Below are 23,117 nucleotides of genomic sequence, written 5' to 3'. Positions count from 1 at the left end.
TGCCTGGGGTTTTGTATTTTTTTTTCATGGCTGGAACCATACAGAACTAAGTAGCTCTGCATAGCTTCAGTCTGAAATCAGGAAAAACATGGGGCTACTAGCCAAGTTTTGGGCTTACCTGGAACTCAGAACAAAATTCAGGGGATGCAAACTCTCAAACTAAAACTAGTGGGACATAAATTTGCACAAATCCCTGTGAGCTCAGATTGAGTTTCACTCTGCTTTAAAGCAGCCTAAAAACTGCCATGATTTGGAAATGCTGGAGGAGAGGAGAGGAGGAAGAAAGTGTTTGATCCTTGATTCTCCTGCATTACTTCTTGAATAAAGAGAAAAATTGGCTCTGAAGTATGTAGCCAATATAGTCGTGAAAACATTACTTAGATGTCAGTGGCTAATGTTACAGGAAGACAGGATGTGCCTGTTCTGAATAAGTGAAGCTTAAAGGAAAAGTAGGAAGGATGGTCTAGTCCAGAGATCGGCAACCTTTGGCACACGGCCCGTCAGGGAAATCTGATGATGGGCCAGGGCGGTTTGTTTACCTGCAGTGTCCGCAGGTTTGGCCGCTCGCAGCTCCCATTGGCCTGGAATGGCGAACAGCCAATGGGAGCTGCGATCGGCCAAACCTGCAGACGCTACAGGTAAACAAACCGTCCCAGCCCATCAGCAGATTTTCTTGATGGGCTGTGTGCCAAAGGTTGCCGATCCCTGGTCTAGTCAGTATATATGGCACTAGTCTAAGCCTCAGGAATCCTGGGTTTGGTTCCTGGCCAAGCCTCAGATGTCTTGTGTAACCTTGAGCAAGTCACTTCATCTAACTTGTGTCTCCGTTTCCCATCTGTAAAATGAGGGTGAAACTCCTGTACCTCACAGCTCTGTTGAAGATAAAATCCATGAATGATTGTGAGGCACTTGATAGCATGGTGATGAGTGTTATATAAGTACCGAAGTAGAAATGACGATATGCTGAAATTTGGGCATTGTTTCGACAGGTGTACGTGGAAAGCAGGTCTCTTTTTGTGAACAGCTGCTTTATTTTCCCTGAAACAAACCAAGTCATATGTTTTATTCATGCCTGGAATTTTTCAAGATCATTGCGGTAATGCAGCTATTGTTTCACTTTATTTCCACATCAGGAATAAGGGGGCTATTCATAGGACGTATTCAGAAAACAGATATGATTCATCTTATTCTGCATCTACTACTGGACACTTTAATTGATGCCATGAAATTGGCTTATGCAGGAAGCAAAGACAAATATGTTTTGGTAGTGTTCAAACTCTTTTCTAATGTATTTTTATATTAACAATTGTGACAAAGTTCCTCCTCTATCTTGGTGGGTCCTGCGCTTATTGGCGGATTTTCTTGCCTCAGAGATTCACCATGTGGGTTGGGGAACAGCCCAGAGACCTTCCCCTCTGGAAGAACCCACAGTCCAGGTCAATTGGGAGGTTTGGGGGGAACCCGGGCCCGCCCTCTACTCCGGGTTCCAGCCCAGGCCCTGTGGAGTGCAGCTGTCTACAGTGCCTCCTGTAACAGCTGCATGACAGCTACAACTCCCTGGGCTACTTCCCCATGGCCACCTCCAAACACCTTCCTTATTCTCACCACAGGACCTTCCTCCTGGTGTCAGATAACGCTTGTGCTCCTCAGTCCTCCAGCAGCACACCCTCTCACTCTCAGTTCCTTGCGCCTCTTGCTCCCAGCTCCTCACACTCGCACCACAAACTGAAGTAAGCTCCTTTTAAAACCCAGGTGCCCTGATTAGCCTGCCTTAATTGATTCTAGCAGCTTCTTCTTAATTGGCTCCAGGTGTCCTAATTAGCCTGCCTGCCTTAACTGGTTCTAGCAGGTTCCTGATTACTCTAGTGCAGCCCCTGCTCTGGTCACTCAGGGAACAGAAAACTACTCATCCAGTGACCAGTATATTTGCCCTCTACCAGACTCCTGTACCCCACTGGTCTGGGTCTGTCGCACAATGTTTTTGTTACGTGTTGATCATAGTCTGTGCTGCATAGGACACAATATAGATTTAGTCCTTGGTTATAACAAGTTCAGCTTGGATCGACTCATCTCTGTCACTCAGGCAAGCTGCGTTCACACCTTGGTTTGCTCTCTGCTACCCTGCTTTTTCTTTTCATAAATAACTTCTCCGAGCATCTCCCTACACAGAAAAATGGTCCAAGTCATAGTCAAAGATGCAAACATTTTTTAGCCGTATGGAAGGGTCAGGTTCAGACCTGCCATGAGCAGGAATAACCCCCATTCCATTCAAGTTGTGCCCACTGTTACCCGAATTGAATTTGATCCATCAGCAAGTGCTTCTGGAACCACAGGTGACATTGGTGGCCTCCTGCCAGTGTCTTTATAGGCATTTGAAAAAGTTGCTTTCAGATTTGCACTTTGCTTAAAACAACGCAAGTAACTAGTTTCTACACTGCGTAATTGCAATGTGCACGCTTTTAGACAGCATTTTAAGATCACTTGATAGCTTTTTGCATTGCTTTTTAGGTGATGTTAGGATATGGGAATATTTTTTCACTAATTGTCCACCAGGTTCTATTTAAAGTGAGGATTTTGCTGTTGAAAGCCCTGTATAGGTTTGATCCTAGCGCTCTGAGAGACCACCTCTGTCTAATTTATTTGAGGTCTTCACACTCTCATCAATATAGTCTCTAAGCAATGAAGTATAAACATTTATGCCAGCATAAAGTGGAATTGCTAATAGACACTGCTTCTTCCATTTCTGGGATTATCCATGAAGGGCCTGATCCGAAGTCCAAGACTCTCTAGGTATGTCTGTGCTGCAGCTGGGAGGCATGATTCCCAGTACGGGTAGACAGATTTACACTAGCTCTCCTTGAGCTAGCATGCTGAACATAGCAGTGTGGAGGTTGTGGGTTCTGGCAGCAGCTCAGGTTAGCCGCCAGAGCTCACACGCGGGGGTTGGGCAGGTTTGGATTTGGGTGGCTAGCTTGAGCCACTGCTAGTGCTGCTGCATCTGCACTGCTATTTTTAGTATGCTAGCGCGAGGTGTGCCAGCACAAGTCTGCCTACCTGCTCTGGGAATCACATCTCCCAGCTGCATTGCAGACATATCCTAATTGACTTCAGTGAGCTTTGGGTCTGTGGCAGCTGGAGCCTTTGAACTAAGTCATTTGATTTAAATGTCTTCGAGCTGCTGGCACGAGGTGTGCCTAGTGGAAGGTACTCAGTTCTAGAGTAAGTTTTCCCTCCCTTCCCGCCTCCCCCTCAGTGACCCAGTAGAGGCAGAGAGAGAAATCCTGAGACCATTGAAGTCACTGGCAAAACTCCCATTGACTTCAGTGGGTCCATGATTTCACCCTGAGCTTCTTGGCCTTTAGAAGTCAGATGAAGACCCATCGGTCTTCACAAGCATTTATGAGAGGGCAGAGGCTGTTTATATGGAGCGGAACTGGTTTTTGCCTGTGATAAAAGTACACATTTGATGTGTGTGTGTATCCTGAGTGAAGTGGAAAGGTGCGTTTTTATAAACTTGTAAGTAAGGCTGTATCATCAGTACTGGAGCGTTCCATTTAACTGGTGAAATCCTTTGTTAGAAAATAATTTTCATAAATTCTCTTGGAGTAAGGAACTGAGAGGAGAAGAGAGAGTTTGGAATTGCTGATGGAAGCTGCCTACTTGGTGGTAGAAATGAGTTCAGAGCTCAAGGCTCTGTCTTGGACTGCCAGGTGGGGGTGGGCAGGTGAGGGAGAGGGTGAGACAGAGAGAGAGAGGCATACACACACTGGACAGAAAGAACACTTATTTATATCTGCTGTGACACCTTCAGCCACTCAGGAAAAGCATTGACTGACTTTGGCGGGGGCAGTATCCTGGGGTTGGGCAGGTGGGAGGGAGAGTATTGATTTTTCAAATTCAAAGGCCTTTATTGAAAGCCCAAGTAAATATTATGTGAGGCTGGTATGAATGGAGCCCTAGAAGTATTTTTCTTCCAAGCAGCCATCTGTGGAGTACTATAGAAATTGTTCAAAAGCAAACATCAGCTGAGACTTCAAAGCCTGTCCTTGCACCTGTCGCTTCTGATCTCCTAATATCTTGTATTTAAAAATTGCAAAAGGAGATAAATAGTATTTCAGTGGTAGCATTTTTATTTCTATTTCAGAAATTATTACAAATGTCCTCACTAAATATTTAACACTTTACTGATATTCATGGAAAACCTCTCAACGAGGCCATCCTCATCCTGGACAACCACCTCCTTGATCTTCCTAATATCCATCTCCCCCTCTCCTTCCCTCCCAATCCATTCAATGTGCAGCTGCTAAGATTACTTTCCTCGCCCATTGTTTGACCAGATCACTCCTCAGCCGTCTTTGAATCCCTTGCCTGGCTCCTTTGGTGGAAAAGCTGCAGAAACATTTGTGTGAAAAGCTACTGGATGGATTAGGCGGGCGTTATTGGCAGAGCGAAGGACACAGGGGTGACCCAATAAGAGACAAGAACAGAGGTTCCCATGTTTTGAAGGGCCTTATAGGTGAGGATAAAAAGTTGGAAACAGAAGGAGCCTGTTAAGGGTGCTCTAACTTACACCATCTGGCATGGTCCCCGAGGGACTGTCCTCTGGCTGGGGATATCAGAGCACAGTGTGCTCTGGCCACTCGTCTGGCCCATCTGTTTTCCCTGATATTCCCTCATCACCCTTCAATGTATCCCCTTGAGCTGGGGAGATACATGCAGTCACTGCTCCCTCTGCACTGCCAGAGATTCCTTTGTTTTTCAGTTTACAACAAAAATGTTACCAGCTACTCAACCCACTTCTTAGCCTGAATGAGAAATTTTCTCCCAAAATGTGAAGAAAATCATGTTTTAACCATTGTTGTGTCTTTCCCCTCAACGCCCTCTACAATATCGTAGAACTTTGCGAATCTGCACACCACTTACTCCTCAACCAAACTGTCTTTTTCTCCCCACATCTGAGCAAAGATGCAACCCCAGCGTGATATAGTGACATTTCCTGTAACTAAGAGAGTGAGATATTACCATAAATAATTCAACCTAAACTGTAGTTGTCAAAATTAATGAGCAAAGTACATTTTGTGATCCTAGCTTTGTTATTGTGTGTATTCCCTTCCTTGCTAATTTGCAAAGATCAGGAAACCAATGTCTCTAGTCATTAGTGTGAATCATCAAGATTCTAATGTAATGCATTATTAGTGACTTGAGATGCATTTTTTTAGTGTTTTTAGTAGCCAAAATGTATGACTTTAGGAAAACAAAGTTCCAAGCACTTATGGGTCTTAAGCACTCTCCCTTTTCCCACTTCAGCAGACGTAGATTGGGAACTGATGCCTGAGGTCTGGGGCAGTGGATAGTTGTCACCTGAGGAAGACATTGAACCTCTGCTGGATTAGGTAGTAAGAAGTGTCAGCCCCTTACACAATGACACTTACTCCCCTCCTCCTGCTCTCCATTCCTGGCCAGTACATGGTGGGAAAGGTGCCATCTTCACCTACTCCCCACTCCGCTCTTCCCACTTGCTTGTGGGGAGTTGTACTGTGCATGCATCTCTTTAATCCCAGCAGGTCCTAAATTGCCATGCAGGTAGGTGTTGGTGCAATCTTGCACAGTCAGGTAGGAAGTGTTGCTTCCAAACACACTGCAACATTCCACTGAGATTTCAATGGAAGAGACACGAAAACTTATGCCCAAATAAATTTGTTAGTCTCTAAGGCTAGGTCTATACTACCCGCCTGAATCGGCGGGTAGAAATCGACCTCTCGGGGATCGATTTATCGCGTCCCGTTGGGACGCGACAATCAATCCCCGAATTGGCGCTCTTACTCCACCAGCGGAGGTGGTAGTAAGCACCGCTGACAGAAAGCCGCAGAAGTCGATTTTGCCGCCGTCCTCACAACGGGGTAAGTCGGCTGCGATACATCGAATTCAGCTACGCTATTCACGTAGCTGAATTTGCATATCTTAAATCGACTCCCCCCTGGTAGTGTAGATGTACCCTAAGGTGCCACCAAGGACTCCTCGTTCTTTTTGTTGATACAGACTAACATGGTTACCACTCTGAAACCTGTAGTTATGCTGTGTGTTCATATACTTAAATGAGACATTTTTCTCTTTCCTTAACTTTTCCTGAAACTTTTAAAGAGATTTAAATCACAAAAGCCATCAGTGTAATGTTCTGGGAGTCCGATAATCACACATAATTAGTGAAATTCAGAGTCGATGATGAAATGTACAGTGCAATATATTATCTATCTAGTCATTTATACTGCATTCATCATAGTGGTATCTATCTAAACCTACGCCTTCCAATATCTAGGGCCAATCGGATTTTCTTTTAAGAACTCTATCTTGAAAGGTGCCGAGCACCCTCAATTCCTATTGAAATCCATCATCATGGGAGCAAAGGGTAATCAGAATCTCACAGGACAGGGCCATAAGATGTCATATATTATGTATTAATTATATGATTACTTAAGAATTCCCAGTTATCACTTTGAGGGTTGACAGGTTCTTGTCCCAAGATCAGACCCAGTATTAAAATGACTGTGTAGTTGGGAATCCCGATGTGCACAGTTGCAACACTCGCACTGTAGGAATCCTTCTATATTTATAATAATGTATTAATACATTTAGCAAAGTCACAAGCACTCTAACTCTGTAAGGTAGATTGAGATAATACAGAATGTACAACTGAACATCCATATACTCTCACAGTCCCTTGCAGAACAACCTGGAATGTTAGCCATTGTCTTCATCATCACCATTACCTCCCTCATCATCACCAGTGGCCATCATCCTGGCACCTCCCACGGGCTACATCTCTCTCTCCTCTCGCACGCACTGGGATACAGCTTTTTTAATATGTTACGCTGACACCACCGTGTCTAATGCATATTCAGTAGAGATCTCTCCCGTCTTCCTTATTTGTATTTCCTCACCCGCCTTGTGTTAGGGTCCCCTTCTCCTATATTAATTATCTCAACTTATTATCATACACATTAATTCATTGCCATGGCACTCTTGTAGTCAGATATCTGCAGATATGTTCCTGTGGTTGGCTGTTATTGTTACGGACAAAATTCCCCCTCACACTCCATTTCCAGTTCCCCAAAACTTAGGGGTGACCGTTAGGTCATTTATCCAAAGTTCTTGGGCTCAAGCCTTATGCTAATGGCTGAAGCTAATGTCTTACAGGGTACAGGCCTGTAGGTTCCTTGCATTACTGCTGACTATAATAAAGGCAGAATATAATGAAGGCAAGGCAGTGAATATAATAAAGGCAAGCTAGCCTGATGGAATACAGTACCTATTTATTGGAGCATTTCAATTTCGTAACAATAAACTTGCAGACAAATGTTAACGGTAATGAAGTTGTGTGCGTTGATTCTCCGTATTCTGCAATCAGAATTCGTCTGTGTCTGTTCAGAAACTGAATTGGTTATAAGTGTACTTTTCTCATTGCATACCTGGCCTTTGTGTAAGTTACAGCCAAGAGTTATTTGATATCACTTTCTTTTAAAATGATTTTTCAGTCCTTGGGAGAAGTAGTTAAAATGCATGAGGGAGAGTTGACAAAGCTTATTACTGTACTAAGGTAACTTATTGGAAGCAGGACTGATCCTGCAGGGTGTGGAGGCCCCTTGACTTCAGTGGGAGTTGAGATTGCTTAGCACCTCATAAAGGTGCTTAGCTCTTTGCAGGGTCAGGTTTAGTGAGAGCATGATACTTGCTCTGTGAACAGTGACATGCCTTAGGGCAGGGATTGCCAAACTTTTCAGGGTCATGCCCCACCTTACTGTCTGCGCGCTCCCAAAGCCAGGGCCAGGAGCACAGGGCCAGGAGTGAGGACCGCAGCTGGGGGCGGGGTTGGAGCAGAGCAGGCCTGGGTGGCAGTCCCTCCCTGCCACATGTGGGGGCTGGCCTGGACCACACCATGCCCCCCTGAACGTTATGCGCCCCACAGTTTGGGGACCTCTCCCTTCGGGTTTAAGAGTCAATGGAAACCTTTTATTAATGGTGCACACAGGAGCTCATTAAGGGAGCACCGGTCTAAGTGTTTCATTCTCTTCTCAATTACAGATTGACTTGGAGCCAGAAGGAAGAGTATATGTCATCATAGATCTTTCAGGATCATCAGGTGAAGGTAAGACCTTTCAATATTTTATCTTGTTCCTCCCATGAATGGTGCTTTTTAAATAGATCTATCGTGCAAGTGTTGTTGGGAAAACAGTGTACTGCAGTATTGTTTAGCTAATCTGCACAAGCTCATGTTAAAAAGAAAATGTTATCTTAATGAAGTATATGTTGTTGTACCTCTAAGGAATAGCAGTCCATGTTAGCCCTGGAATTATAGACAGACAACAATAAAAAAAAAAATAGTAACCAAGATACAGTAGCTTAGAGCTGTTTAATATACCTGGAATTTATTTCCAACTACTTATTTGTCTGGTTTTGGGAAAAAGTGTGCTATAAACCTGACACTAACTGTTAAATTTGTAGACATAGATGTTATACACATCAAGTGTTTCATCATACTAAATTATTAGTATTTTCCCCACTAAAGTATTCCCTTTCCAAGCAAAGTGCATAAGCAAAATATTTTCATAATAGAAGAGTAATGGTTTGTATTTGATAATACAGCACTTGCATATTGGCTTGGGTAAAACCCTAGAAATCAGGAAGATGGGTATTCCATGGCAATTAAAGGTACTCCTCGGCAACTGTTTTTGCTAGGGATATGCCAGCGGCTTCAGTGGGGGCAGGATCGGGTCATATATGGTATGAAACTAATTTACAACAGTCCAAACAATTAAGAGTCCCAGAGCTCTTCTGTGCATCTTCTCAAACATGCTCTTTATCAAGATTTTAGCTGCTGAAGTGTTTTTGGTGGCATGGGATCTTTTCTGGTGAGTCATTTTAAGCTGTGTTCTTTTGAATAGTTACATGTAATGCTGCCTATCTAAACAGTGTCTATTGGGTCAGATTACTCAATGCAAGTTCATGTAGGCCCTGGCAGGAGGAGAAATGGGAAACAGGAGTAAGCTACAGTTGTTTTGCCTGGATCACTTAAGGGATCAACAGAAGAATGTTTTGCATGTGTCATTTTGGTGTTCAAAAAGGAATAATTGCTGTCCACGGGTAATTGCTAGAAGTTGCAAAAGCACATAGTGTGCTTTTGCCCTATTTTAAAAAAACCTTATTGCTTACAGCTGTTCTTGCACCCCTTTGGCCACATAGGGCATTCTTCACACCCTTCATTCTTACATATAAACTGCATACATGATGCTTTAATAACAAACGCATGCCCTCTAAGCAATTCTTACTCATGCCTAGAAAAGTTGTAAGACAATCTGCTTTGTTGTTTACTCTCATAGACTGATCAGCCAGTGTCTGCAATATATGGAACAAATTTAATGTTAGTACAAATAGCCATATTTTCTTCTTCTTTTTAATTGCTTTGTCAAGTTTAGAGCTCATAGAAGTAAGGATCTAACAGTCCATCATGGTGTATGCAGATGTTCTTCAAAGCTTCCATTTGCAGTTCATCGAGATCTTAATTCTGACTAGTGACAACCTTGCTATTTCAATCCTTTATCACACACTGCCAGTGGTGCCGAATTGCCATTGGATTTTGGTTTTCTTTTTTATGTGAATGGATGTCCCAAGGCTGTTTAAACCCTTAGGAAAAAAGAAAATCCTTTTGGAGAGGTGCATGGAATATAGTAGAGATGAAGCTAATAGAATTCTATAGCAAAAAGAACTTTACAGAGTTAAACGATCCTACACAATTACATAAGTATATACATTTCTCGTATCGACTTTAAAATAGGGCTGTCAAGAGATTAAAAAATTAATCGCGATTAATCATGCTGTTAAGCAATAATAGAATACCATTTTTTAAAATATTTTTGGATGTCTACATTTTCAAATATATTGATTTCAATTACAACACAGAATACAAAGTGTACAGTGCTCACTTTATATTTATTTTTTATTACAAATATTTGTACTGTAAAAAACAAAAGAAATAGTATTTTTCAATTCACCTAATACAAGTACTGTAGTGCAATCTCTTTATCATGAAAGTTGAACTTAGAAATGTAGAATTATGTACAAAAAACCCCTGCATTCAAAAATAAAATAATGTAAAACTAGAGCTACAAGTCCAATCAGTCCTACTTCCTGTTCAGCCAATCACTCAGACAAACAAGTTATAGAAAGCTTATGGATTTCTCTGTAGGCAAGTTATACACTGTCCTACAGTACTGGTCTAAAACACATCTCACAGTAGTGATCAGGCAATGTTATGGGCTATTACAGTAGAATACTGTCTTATATTTTGAAAGAAATGATACTAGCAAACTTGATCTCATTTGTAACCAGAAACCTTGGTTTTCAACTCCAGTCCCTGGAGATGAAAGTCTTGTGCATTATAACCTATTACACCACCAAGACTCCTTTTCCTAAACATCATCTTTAGTTCCATCCTGGACCCACAGAAATCTAATTGTCCTGCAAAGTGAATTCCAATCATTAGCTTGTTTTCCCCCATATGCTTCTTGCTCTGGTATGGCACAGTACCGGTAACAGTCCATCTTGTGGTCCTGGCAATTTCCATAACACCGCTCTGCCCCACCCACAACAAAATCAAGGAATTTATGGGCTTCAATCACTCCTTCCCCCTTTGTGGATAGAGGAGTTTAAAACATGGCAGATCCCTAGCCCAGTCCATCAGGAGGAGTTTTGGCCTCTTCTCCACTATTGTCACTGGACGTTGTCGAGGTCCATCTATAAATAACAGAATCTTCCTATCAGGAGTCGGGGACCAGGCTGTCATTGGGAGAAGTGCTGGGGCAAGGGACTGTGTGCGCTGGCATTGCTACTTGGATTCCTCGCCTATTCCAGAGACAAGCTGGGAATCTACAAAAAAAGTTAATACAGCCATAGGTTTTATTGACTCTTTTGTATGCCCCCTTTCTGCATTGAGGAACATCTTTTAGAGCAGGGGAGTTCTGCCAGTACCGCTCCACCAGAGAAGTGGTGAAGAAGGCATTTGGACTCGCCTCCAGTTAATCTCAGAGTTTTACTGCAGGTTTTGAGGTAGTCAGTGTTTTTTTTCCTTAAAGTCCCATCTCCTGGAATCATGTTGTTATCTGAGAATCTCTGCTTTCATTTAAAAAAAAAATGTCTAGACCTCATAGTTGCAGAAAAAAGCTTGAAATTATGAGCCCTAAAGCCTCAGAAACCAGGAGGCAAATACAAAGATTCCCAAATTTATAGATAATTTGTTTACAATCTTATGATTTTTTAGATAATCATGTTGTCTAGGGCCTGCTTATAAGTTCTGAACATTTGAGGTTGACAATGCTGCTCCTGAGACTTGCAACTTTTGGCATCTGAACCATATATCTAGAGGTGAAAGTAAGCCGGTACGGGCCGGTACGGAGGGCCGATAAGAAAAGGTGCAGTAGTGTACCGGCAAGAAAATGGAGCATTCTCTCCCTCTCTGACTCCTCCTCCTGGCTCCAGCAATATTGAGGGTCCGGAGGCCTGGCTCCACGAATGTTTGGGGCCAGGTTTCCTCCCTGGCCCCACCTGCTGCCTCCCTCCCCCCGCATCTCCCCTGAGTGTGGGCTGGCCCCCCTTTGCTGCCCCCGTGCACCTCCCTGTGTCCAGGAGCACAGTGTCCCTGTCTCTTCCCTGAAGCTCCATGCTGCCTGCCTGCATTAACTGCCACCGCAGGGTCCTAGTGCCCCCCTTCACTACTGCCAGGGTAGGCTGCCCTTCCCCCTCAGACCCTTTCATTTTCCGGTGGGACCCTCCACCAGTACAGCTGCCCCCCCCGCCCGGAGTCACCGCTCTTGCCCTACGCTAGGCAAAGGGCAGCCCCATCCCCCACCCCCAGTGAGGAGGCTACAGTGAGGGGCAGCGCACATGTGATGGCAGCCCCCCCAGCATGGCACCCACCACAGGGGAGGTGAGGGGGATTCCTGGACCTGAGAGGGGCCCTAGGAGCACATGCAGTGACAGTGGGGAGGTGAGAAGGGGGTCCCTACCCCAGAGCTCGCTGCTGCCGGCAGGGAGAGGGCTGGGGGGAGTCCTCCTTTCTGCTTCCAGTCCCAGGGCAGCCTGTCTGCACCCCAAACTCATCCCCAGCCCTGCCCCACCCCAGAGCCCACACCCCCAGCCAGAGCTCTCATCCCCCCACACCCCAACCCTCTGTCCTAGCCCTGAGCTTCTCCAACACCCCAAACCCCTCATCTCCAGCCCCAGCCAGAGCCCTCATCCCCATGCACCCTAACCCTCTGCCTCAGCCCTGAGTCTCCTCCCACACCCCAAACCCCTCATCCCCAAATGCATCCCCAGCCTCACCCTTGCACTCCCTCCCTACACACCCCCTCTTATCCCCAAACTCCCTCCGAGAACCTGCACACCTCCCTCTGCACTCCCTCCCATCCCCAAACTCCCTCCCAGAGCCTGCACCCCAGTCCCCTGCCCCAGCCCAGAGCCTGCACCCCAGACCTCTTCCCCCACCCAAACTCCCTTCCAGAGCCTTGGGTAGGTGGGGGGTGGAGTTTGGGGGGGGCAGAGTTTGGGCAGGAGCAGGTTCTGGGCACCACCAAAATTTCTACAAACCTGCCACCCCTGCCGGCAAGAGCTGGTGCGCCATACCGGGGTGGACCGCCTTTCTGAGGCAGCAATTTAAAGGGCTGGAGCCCAGGGCCCTTTAAATTGCTGCCAGAGCCCTGGGGTAGCGGCGGTGGGGCTCGGGTGGCGATTTAAAGGGCCCAGGGCTCCTGCCGCTGCTACTGCCCCGGGCCCTTTAAATCACCGCTGGCGCCCCACTGCTGGTACCCCAGGGCTCCAGAGGCAATTTAAAGGGCCCTGGAGGGTAGCGGCAGCCGGAGCCCCGGGCCCTGCTGCTGGAGCCCTGGGGCTCCGTCGGCAATTTAAAGGGCCCGGGGCTCTGCTGCGGTAGCAGCAGCTAGAGCCCTGGGCCCTTTAAATCGCCCCCTTTAAATCGCCCCCGAACTCCAGGGCTCTGCAGCTTGGAGCCTCTGCAGCTGGGAGTTCGGGGTGATTTAAAGGGCTTGAGGCTCCCAGCTCCTGCTACCACAGCCCTAGCCCCAGGCCCTTTAAATCCTGATTTAAAGGGCCTGGGGATTTAAAGGCCCCGCCTCTTCCGGTGGAGGCCATGCCCCTCCTCAGGGCTCTGGAGTACCGGCAAGTCCTTTAAGTTACTTTCACCCCTGCATCTATCCATTCTGCACTGGAGCGGGCGGGGGGAAGGGGAGAGGCAGAAAACAAGATCTACCCTTGATGAAATGAACCGTTGCAAACTGTGCAGTGGGAGCAATCTGGACAGAAGAGTTTAGGATAAAATCCCGAGTGGACACTACATTGTGGCACAAAGGTCCATATTTTCAAAGGCTTGTGTCTGTCTAGCAGCAAAATTGGTACATGTCTCCGTTGTGCTTTCAAAACCAGTCCTCCGCTTACGTCTGCAAAATGCATAGCTGGGCACCTAAATGCCACTTGCATATGCAAGTAGTTGCGTTTGTATCATACTGTATTTAGGGCATACACAAATTTGGAGGGTGAAAATTTTTTTTAGATGTCATTTTGGCTCATGGCATGGAACATCAAGTCCTTTTCCACATAGTTACTAAATACATATGAGCTATTTATAACACAGGTATCAGTGTGTGACGATATTACATTTTACAGTGTTGGGCCCTGATACTGCAAAGATTTATGCATGAGCTTAAACACATCATGAGTAGTCCCATTAAAGACAACAGGACAGGACTACTCACCGTGTGCATGCGCGTAAGTCTTTGCAAGATTGGGTTCCAAGTCTATTCGGGCCTTCTAGGGTTCAGTGTATAAAACATACAAAAGAAATAGAGAGGCTGAATCTCTTTTATCAACTGGCCTGCAAACGACAAAGCCCTCTTTGGAGATTACGGCAGTGCCAGAAAGGGTTTCCTAACATAGACTTCTCCATATAAACTTTAATAGTGCATAGGAGTCAAATCAAACTTTTAAAAACATTTTTGCATGCTGTGACAGGGCAGCCCCGCCCCGCACTGGCCCCAGCGATGTCAGACCAGTAGCTCTGACGGAGGAAATCCCGCCCCGTTCGTACTGGGCATGCTCCAGATGCTCACTAAGTATAAAAGGAGGGAACTCAGCTCAGTCGGGGCTGGCGGCCTCAGGGGAAGGACCTAACTGGGAAGCTCCTGCAGAGGACCAGCCAACGCTCTTGAAGCTGCTAGGAACAGAGGCTTTTATAGGCTGGCACGAACCCCTATGGTGGGAGGAACCAGAGGAGGCGATGGATCCGGAGACTAATGGAGAACCCTGGGATCCGTGGGAGACCCCAACTCCCCAGCCGGTAGGAAGCGACCCGGGGGGGGTGACGGACTTGTACCTTGACCCCGGTAAGCCTCAGCGTGTTTCGGTAGGACCCCCTCGCTGAGCCAGTAGTAAGGTCCTACAGCCCTGCAACCAGGGGCGCTTATATGGACTTTGGCCATTAGGTCGTGCTGCCCTGCAACCAGGGGCGCTTATATGGACTTTGGCCATTAGGCCGTGCTGCCCTGCAACCAGGGGCGGTTATATGGACTCTGGCCACTAGGCCATGCTGCCCTGTAAGGAGGGGCGTAAACCCTCGCAGATGACAATTGTAGTTCAGATTGTCTTAGCTTGGAGCTCTGAACAACAAGGGCCTGTTTCAGTGCAGGTGTAAGCAGAGTTGCACCTTGCTTGCACTCACTCTGAATTTGATGCAGGGGCTGTACTGGCAGTGCTGACACACTGGAGTTAGAAAAGCATTAGTAGGACTGGTTATGATGAGCGAACCTTACAACCTTCAAAGAACCTGCTTTGAAGTTGCTTGTATTTGATATTAAAAGTGCATTCTAGGGATTTTCCTCTGCCCCTATGTCTTTTCTTCTACTTCTCTTACCTCATTTGTTCTAGGGATCTTAGAGAAGATACATGCACAAGATTAAGGGCCTCAGTTCTAATTGCAAATTCATTATGTTTTTGAGTGGTAAGGCATATTCTCAGGTTACAGCTTAAAAGAACAGCTTTGTCTTGAAAGCATTGCCAAGTAGAACAAGAGATCCTTGGCAGCAGTTCTGACCTAATACACTAACCCCTACATTTGCAAAGAATTACACAGGGTTTTAGGAAAACATTTGCTGTTATTGGAAGTCATCTGACAGAAGCCCTCTTTACCACTTTTAAAATTTAAGGGGATAGGCCCATTGCAGGTAAATAAAAAATGGCCAGCTTCTATGTGGCACGATACTCCTCCCGTCTCCCCCAGCCCCCTGATCTAAGCACTAATTGGCTGCTGTGTCTGTCTCTGTGAGCAATAAAGAGAGAAAAGTAGTCTGTAAGGCAGAAGGACGAATTATGTAATAGTACATATTATGGCATAGATAAAGGTACAGGCATGAATCCTGCAACTCTTAACTTGTGGGAGTAGCCTTTACTCACTGACCTCAATGGGACTGCTCACGTGATTAAGGAATGGGCCTTACAGGCTTGGAATTAATTTCATTTCCTTGGAGAGAAACTTCAAACCACATAATAAATATTTTCATAGAACTTGCCAGACAGTTTGTTACATTCAGAGGACCAAAATCTGCCCTCTCAGCTGCTCACCTTGTATTGGTTCTCCATTTTTCCATGAAATCAAGGAAACTTGACATGTTCAAAGTCAAATGATAGAAATGTAGGACTGGAAGGGACCTCAGTAGGTCATCTAGTCCAGATCCATGCACTGAGACAGGACTAAGTATTATCTAGACCAGGGGTAGGCAACCTATGGCACGTGTGCCAAAGGCGGCACGCGAGCTGATTTTCAGTGGCCAACGGTCCGGAGGGCTCTGCATTTTAATTTAATTTTAAATGAAGTTTCTTAAACATTTTAAAAACCTTATTTTACATACAACAATAGTTTAGTTTTATATTATAGACTTATAGAAAGAGACCTTCTAAAAACGTTAAAATGTATTACTGGCACGCGAAACCTTAAATCAGAGTGAATAAATGAGGACTCGGCACACCGCTTCTGAAAGGTTGCTGACCCCTGATCTAGACCATCTCTGACACGTATTTGTCCAACCTGCTTTTAAAAATCTCCAATGATGGAGATTCCACAACCTTCCAGGGCAATTTGTTCCAGTGTTTAACTACTCTGACAGTTAGGAAGTTTTTCCTAATGTCCAACCTAAACAGCCCTTGCTGCAATTTAAGCCCACCGCTTCTTGTCCTGTCCTCAGAACATTTCATCATCCTGCTCTTTGTAACAACCTTTTGTGTACTTGAAAACCTGTTATCCTGTTCCCCTTCAGTTTTCTGTTCTCCAGCCTAACCAGACCTAATGTTTTCAATATTTCCTCATAATTTGTGTTTTCCAGAACTTTAATAATTTTGTTGCTCTCTTATGGACTTTCTCCAACTTGTCCATGTCTTTCCCTACGTACCTAAATTGAGACCTTAAGTGTTGAATAGAGTAGAAGAATTACTACTTGTGTACAACAATCCTGCTAATATATCCCAGAATGCTGTTTGCTTTTAACAGTATTACATGGCTGACTTATAATTAGGTTGTAATCCACTAATAACTGCCAGATCCTTTTTCTGCAGTACTCCTTCGTAGGCAGTCGTTTTCTATTTGGTATTTGTGCAATAGATTATTCCTTCCTAAGTGTAGTATTTTGTATTTGACCTTATTGAATTTCATCCTATTTATTTAAGATCATTTCTTCAGTTTGTTCAGATCATTTTGAATTCTGATCCTGTTCCCCAGTGCTCTTGCAACCCCTCCTAACTTGGTATCATCCACAAACTTTGGAGGTGTGCTCTATGGCATTATCCAAATCATTTATGAAGGTATTGAACCAGACCCAGGATAGATCCCTGAGGAACACCACTCAATATGCCCTTTCAGCTCGACTGTGATAATTATTCTGAGTACAGTTTTCCAACTGGTTGGGCGTCCACCTTATAGTAGGTTCATCCCTGGCTGAAGAGATTGAAATCCCTGAGAGTCTGATGAATTAATACAATGGTGGTAGTGGAAACTTCCTAAAGCAGAGAAATATTTGTACATATTGAAGTGTCAAGTCAGAAGCTGCAGTACTATTGTAGCTTATCATGAAAGATGCATGGACAAAAAACAAGCACAGCAAAAGTGTTCCGTAAACAACTAATTCACATTCGAGTTCAAAATGTGTTGTCATTGTTACTGCTCCAGGATGCTTTATTTCAATGCTGCATGGCACATTAGTGTCTCCTTTATTAATTGAATATCCAATAAAGGAAAAAATAAACTCATTGAAAGAAAAGACTTAAAACAGACATATGTTTGTAAGGAGTCACCAGCAAGAAGTCAGCAGGAAGAAGTTTCCTAATACTCTTCCCACATTCTTTCATTGTACTGCACCTAGTTCTAGCATGGCTTCTTGGTATATATCGTCCCAATGTCTTACAAGAAGAACATTCATGTTAACTGTTGTGTATGCGCATGTGCATGCGGGGTATAGATGACTTTGGGCCAGAATAGCTTGTGTTACAACCGTTAACTCCTGCTAATGTTCATCATTAATGGGGTCAGTGGCTAGCAGAGAAGGGTATATCCATTCATTCTTTCTATTCTGTTGAAGGGAAGAATCTTTTGCGATAAGTTACTTTATTCTTTTATTTCTTTGAGGCTGGCTGTTGTCCAAAGTCATATTGATTTTCCATATTAACCTGGTTTGGCTGTGGTGTGGAGTTTATTTCTCGAGTTAAGTTCATCCATTGACTATTTCATTGAGCTATTACAGCGGGGTTTTGATCTACCTCTTGTGCTTATAAAACTTGTGGCTGAGTTTTTTAATATCAGAAATGAGATCTAAGAGCTCCAGTGTCGTCTCCCTGACTCTCTTGAACCAATTTCAGAGATGCAATGAAAGTTTAAAACTTTTATTCAAGAATTCATGGTAACACAGTGAGACGAGGTGGGTGAATCAGTTTATAAACTATCATAACAAACGGTCATAAAATGGGATAAGAGATGCCCTTTGTTGAAGAGGGATTTAACCATTGTTTGGCCAAAGTAGACTTTATGTAGCTTTAAGGGAAGGCTCATCTATTTTTTAAGTAGTTCTTGCTTTTTATTTGCTACAGCTTTCATCTTCCACCTCCTTGCCATGTAAATTACACCAATGTACAGATACTTATGGTGGCTTGCACCATGATGTGACTTTTACACCACCATTTTGGCATGTGGGCCAGTAACTATAGAATGATTCAGAGAACAGACTTGGAGAGAGCACTCAGTTATTTTTCTGACTGTGTCATTATGAACAGCTTATAATAGCATTCTAAATAAGAACTATCCAGAACCACATTTCTTTGCATTATGCACAGTAAGTTGTGGTGATTAATTATCGTCGTCAGATGCCTGAGTTCGTATTAGGTAATTGCCTTTTCACACAAACAACAAGGAGTCTGGTGGCACCTTAAAGACTAACAGATTTATTTGGGCATAAGGTGCCATCAGACTCCTTGTTGTTTTTGTAGATACAGACTAACACGGCTACCCCCTGATACTTTTCACACAGTCACACACAAGATTAAGATTTCATTTCAGAGTAGGCAGTTTAAATTCCAATAAAATATCACATCTCACATTGTAGGTGGTGAGTATCAGCAAAAGCTGCTTTGGTTCAAGAACACAAACCATGTAGTCATGAAAGCCATTTAATTTCAGTGTTCAAATTCAGCTCTTTTTCAAACTTAGTTTTCACTGGCTGAAATGTGATGAATAATAATAAAACCTGCCATGGCTACCTGTAATGGGAGGTCCTGGCGGTATTTCTACAAATGAAGGTTTATTACCTGACCACTTGATCTCATTCTGTATTGGAAGCTCCAGCCCAGGAGTCTATAAAAATGCAAACAAAGGATGGTCAGAGGAAAAGAGCACTTGTTTTGACACCAGTCACATTTCATGCTTGCAAACCCAATATGTCAGATACTCTCAGAGCTTATTTCTGCTTTGTAAGTTCAGTGGCATCCACAGAATAAAGCCTGCCTGGGTACATATCCAGGCAACTAGTCCATGTCACTGGTGCACAGGGATCTCAGAGTCTAACCTGAACAGTGCTATGACCCCTGAGCACCAGGCTGAAATGCCACTGACTCACTTTTGGCCTTGTTGGGCCTTCCCTCCTCCTATCAAGACAGAGGGAATGTGAGGCCAAACCTGAGTGGTGATGTGACCTCCGGGCTGCAATGCCACTCACTCAGTTTTGGCCTCACCATCAAGATGGAGGGCTATTGAGGCCAAACTTGTGTGGTCAGTGGGGTGGCCAGCACTGCTCCTCCTTGTTATTGCCATGGGGCTGCCTGCTGCAGCAGAGCTCCTCCCCGGGAGCCTGCCTAGCATTGTCCTGTTTCTTGCAGCCCATGTCCCCTCTCAGAGATGGGGAGTGATGCCGCACCTGGTGGGCTGTGCTGGAATGTGGGGGCTGAAATTAGCATGGACTCAGTGGGCCAGTAGCTGGGGCCAGGAGCTGCAGCAGGTATGGCTCTTCAGAGATTGAGAGTGCGTACGATGGGGAAAAATTTCTGGAGTTGCCCCTGCCTCACACCAGGGCAGAAGAAGATGCCCTCTATAGGGAGTGGCTTTCATCACAGGTAAAGATGCTATATCTGTGCTCTGTTCACTCTCAACAGCTGTTTGTACACATCATTGGGGGTGTTATTTAGGGAGTCTGCGCTGGAGCCTCCTGCATAGGAACTCAGCCCTTAGCCCTGGTCTACACTATGAGTTTAGGTTGCATTTAGCAGCGTTAGATCGATTTAACCCTGCACCCGTCCACACGACGAAGCCATTTTTGTCGACTTAAAGGGCTCTTAAAATCGATTTCTGTACTCCTCCCCGACGAGGGGATTAGTGCTTAAATCGACCGTGCTGGGTCGAATTTGGGGTAGTGTGGATGCAATTCGACGGTATTGGCCTCCGAGAGTTGTCCCAGAGTGCTCCATTGTGACCACTCTGGACAGCACTCTCAACTCAGATGCACTGGCCAGGTAGACAGGAAAAGCCCCGCGAACTTTTGAATTTCATTTCCTGTTTGGCCAGCGTGGCGAGCTGATCAGCACAGGTGACCATGGAGTCCCAGAATCGCAAAAGAGCTCCAGCATGGACCGAACGGGAGGTACTGCATCTGATCGCTGTATGGGGAGACGAATCTGTGCGATCCGAACTCCATTCCAAAAAATGAAATGCCAGAATATTTGAAAAAATCTCCAAGGGCACGAAGGACAGAGGTTATAACAGGGACCCGCAGCAGTGCCACGTGAAGCTTACCAAAGAACCAGAGAGGCAAACAGCCGCTCCGGGTCAGAGCGCCAGACATACCGCTTCTATGATGAGCTGCATGCCATTCTAGGGGGTGCCCCTACAACTACCCCACCCCTGTGCTTCCCTACTCCCCCACCCCTCCCGGGCTACCTTGGCAGTTATTCCCCCATTTGTGTGACGAATTAATAAAGAATGCATGAATTTGAAACAACAATGACTTTATTGCCTCTGCAAGCGGAGATCAAAGGTGGGAGGGGAGGTCGGTTGGCTTACAGGGAAGTAGAATGAACCAAGGGGGTGGGTTTTCATCAAGGAGAAACAAACAGAACTTTCACACTGTAGCTGGCCAGTCATGAAACTGGTTTTCAAAGCTTCTCTGATGCACAGCGCTCCCTGCTGTGCTCTTCTAACTGCCCTAGTGTCTGGCTGCGCATAATCAGCGGCCAGGCGATTTGCTTCAACCTCCCACCTTGCCATAAATGTCTCCCCCTTACTCTCACAGATATTGTGGAGCACACAGCAAGCAGTAATAATGATGGGAATATTGGTTTTGCTGAGGTCTAACAGAGTCAGTAAACTGCACCAACGAGCTTTTAAACGTCCAAAGGCACATTCTACGACCATTCTGCACTTGCTCGGCCTATAGTTGAACTGCTCCTTACTACTGTCCAGGCTTCATGAGCCATGGGAGCAAGGGGTAGGTGCGACCGCGCAGTGCTGCCGACTGGGAGAGCAGCCTGAGGCAGAAACCTCCAGCTGGCATGATATTCCAGGCAGGACTGAATCTCCATGAAATGAAACTTAAAGAAGAGAATGACCTGGAGTCATTCCCATTTTTGTCCAGGTGCTCCCGACCGACCTCACCAAGGCCGGCCAGGAGCACCCATGTCTGCCCAGGCACCCCCGACCAACCTAACCGAGGTTGGCCAGCAGCACCCACGGGACGATGACGGCTAGCAGTCGTATTGTACTGTCTGCCATCCGCAAGGCAAGGGGATGCTGCTGTGTAGCACTGCAGTACTGCGTCTGCCAGCAGCACCCAGGAGACATACAGTGACAGTGAGCTGAGCGGGCTCCATGCTTGCCGTGGTATGTCGTCTGCATGGGTAACCCAGGAAAAAAGGCGAGAAATTATTTTTTGCCGTTGTTTCACGGAGGGAGGGGGCCTGACGACATGTACCCAGAACCACTCGCGACAATGTTTTTGCCCCATCAGGCATTGGGAGCTCAACCCAGAATTCCAATGGGTGGCAGAGACTGCAGGAACTGTGGGATAGCTACCACAGTGCAATGCTTCGAAAGTCGACGCTAGCCTCGGTACTGTGGACGCACACTGCTGACTTAATGTGCTTAGTGGGGACACACACAATCCACTGTATCAAATCGATTTCTAAAAAATCGACTTCTATTAAATCTACCTAATTTTGTAGTGTAGACATATCCTTAGTGTTCAGAATTGTGCCTGAATGAGGAGACTTATCAAAATCTTGTGATCTGTGACTGTCACTCCAAATCAGTGGTGGTTTGTATTAACATATCTGTTCCCTTGAAATTCTTGAGGCTGGCATTACATTATGCTTCATAGCCAGATGCTTGCTACTGTGATTAGAGAATGGAGGTGGGCTGCAAAAGAATGCTGGCACTAAGTCTGAATTTCCAGAAAATGGTTGCTGGTTAGATATCTTGCAACTAGACAGAAGGTTAGTGTGGAGGGCTGGGGGGTGGAGGGGAAAAGCTGTTGTGATAAATCATAGACCAGCTCTACTTTTTCTAGCAGCATTTCTCAATTTCTCAACAACTATAAATTACAGACAAAGAAATAAACCATGCTTTATTCCATCTGTATAGCTCTCCCACCAAGATATAACTTTAACACCATGCCCCACAACCCGTCTTGGCAGTGGCATCTTTCCTTTAGATGAAGACCTGTCTCAGGCTGATCTCTCTCAGCTGCAGGTGTTTCATTGTGGCTAACAGCAGCTGTTTGGCTTCCATCAGTAGAGTGGGATTTTAGAATAGAAATCTTTTACTCCATTTGTAGGTACAGCTTCCTTCATTTTACTAGTTCTCCCTATGATGGAGGACCTGTTACGGAGATTCTGCCACTTGTAGCTCAAGTACAAGGCTGATTCTGTAACACTAGTAATGTACAACAAACCGTCCAATTCTTATAATGGACACATGAAATGGAAGAACCACAAAGTCCATTAATAATTTCACTGCATAGTCCCCCTGACCCTTTCCTTTGATAACCCAAGGTGTCTTGGGTCACCTACCTGTGACATCTAGTGTGTGGAATCCTAATCTTCCTGTACATTGTAGTGTAGTGTGTTGGCTGTCATCCCTCCCCGCTCAGGCTCGGAGGGAGGGCACTCCACATCACTAAGTCACTGCGGTCAAAGCCAATTAGCAAAGGGATTAGCAGATCACAAGCCTGTAGCTCTGGCGCTTTGTGAGAAGCCTAGCAACCATCAATATTTATCCTAGCCTCCCGTGTAGGACAGACAGAATATATAGTCGGGTGCTCTGGCCCTCTGGGCCGGGCAGAGCAAGGAGCAGCCTTTAGCTAAGCCTTCTGGCTAGGGCAGGCAGCAACCAATGCAGTCAGGGCCCTGATCCTCTGGGCAGGACAGAGAAATAGGTAATTTTTAGCCCAAGTTTCTGGCAGGGGCCAACAGCAATCAAGAGTCAGAGTTCTGACCTTCTGGGAGGGGCAGAACAATAGCAGTCTATGGCCCAGCTT

The 23,117-nt window shown here is 45.4% G+C and overlaps 1 protein-coding gene across 2 annotated transcripts in view; it reads left to right on the top strand.

Moving 5' to 3' along the window:
- The window catches only part of PRKCE (protein kinase C epsilon), a 478,428-nt gene that overhangs the window by 143,558 nt on the left and 311,753 nt on the right, over positions 1 to 23,117 (top strand). For both annotated transcript variants that reach the window (XM_034764425.1, XM_034764424.1), the window contains exon 2: positions 8,080 to 8,143. In XM_034764425.1, the coding sequence (XP_034620316.1) occupies positions 8,080 to 8,143 (64 nt within the window). The remainder of the gene's footprint in view (positions 1 to 8,079; positions 8,144 to 23,117) is intronic.

The sequence above is a fragment of the Trachemys scripta genome, chromosome 3 (genome assembly GCF_013100865.1).
Source record: "Trachemys scripta elegans isolate TJP31775 chromosome 3, CAS_Tse_1.0, whole genome shotgun sequence".
Lineage (NCBI taxonomy): Eukaryota > Metazoa > Chordata > Testudines > Emydidae > Trachemys > Trachemys scripta.
This window is presented reverse-complemented; position numbering and strand designations above follow the sequence as displayed.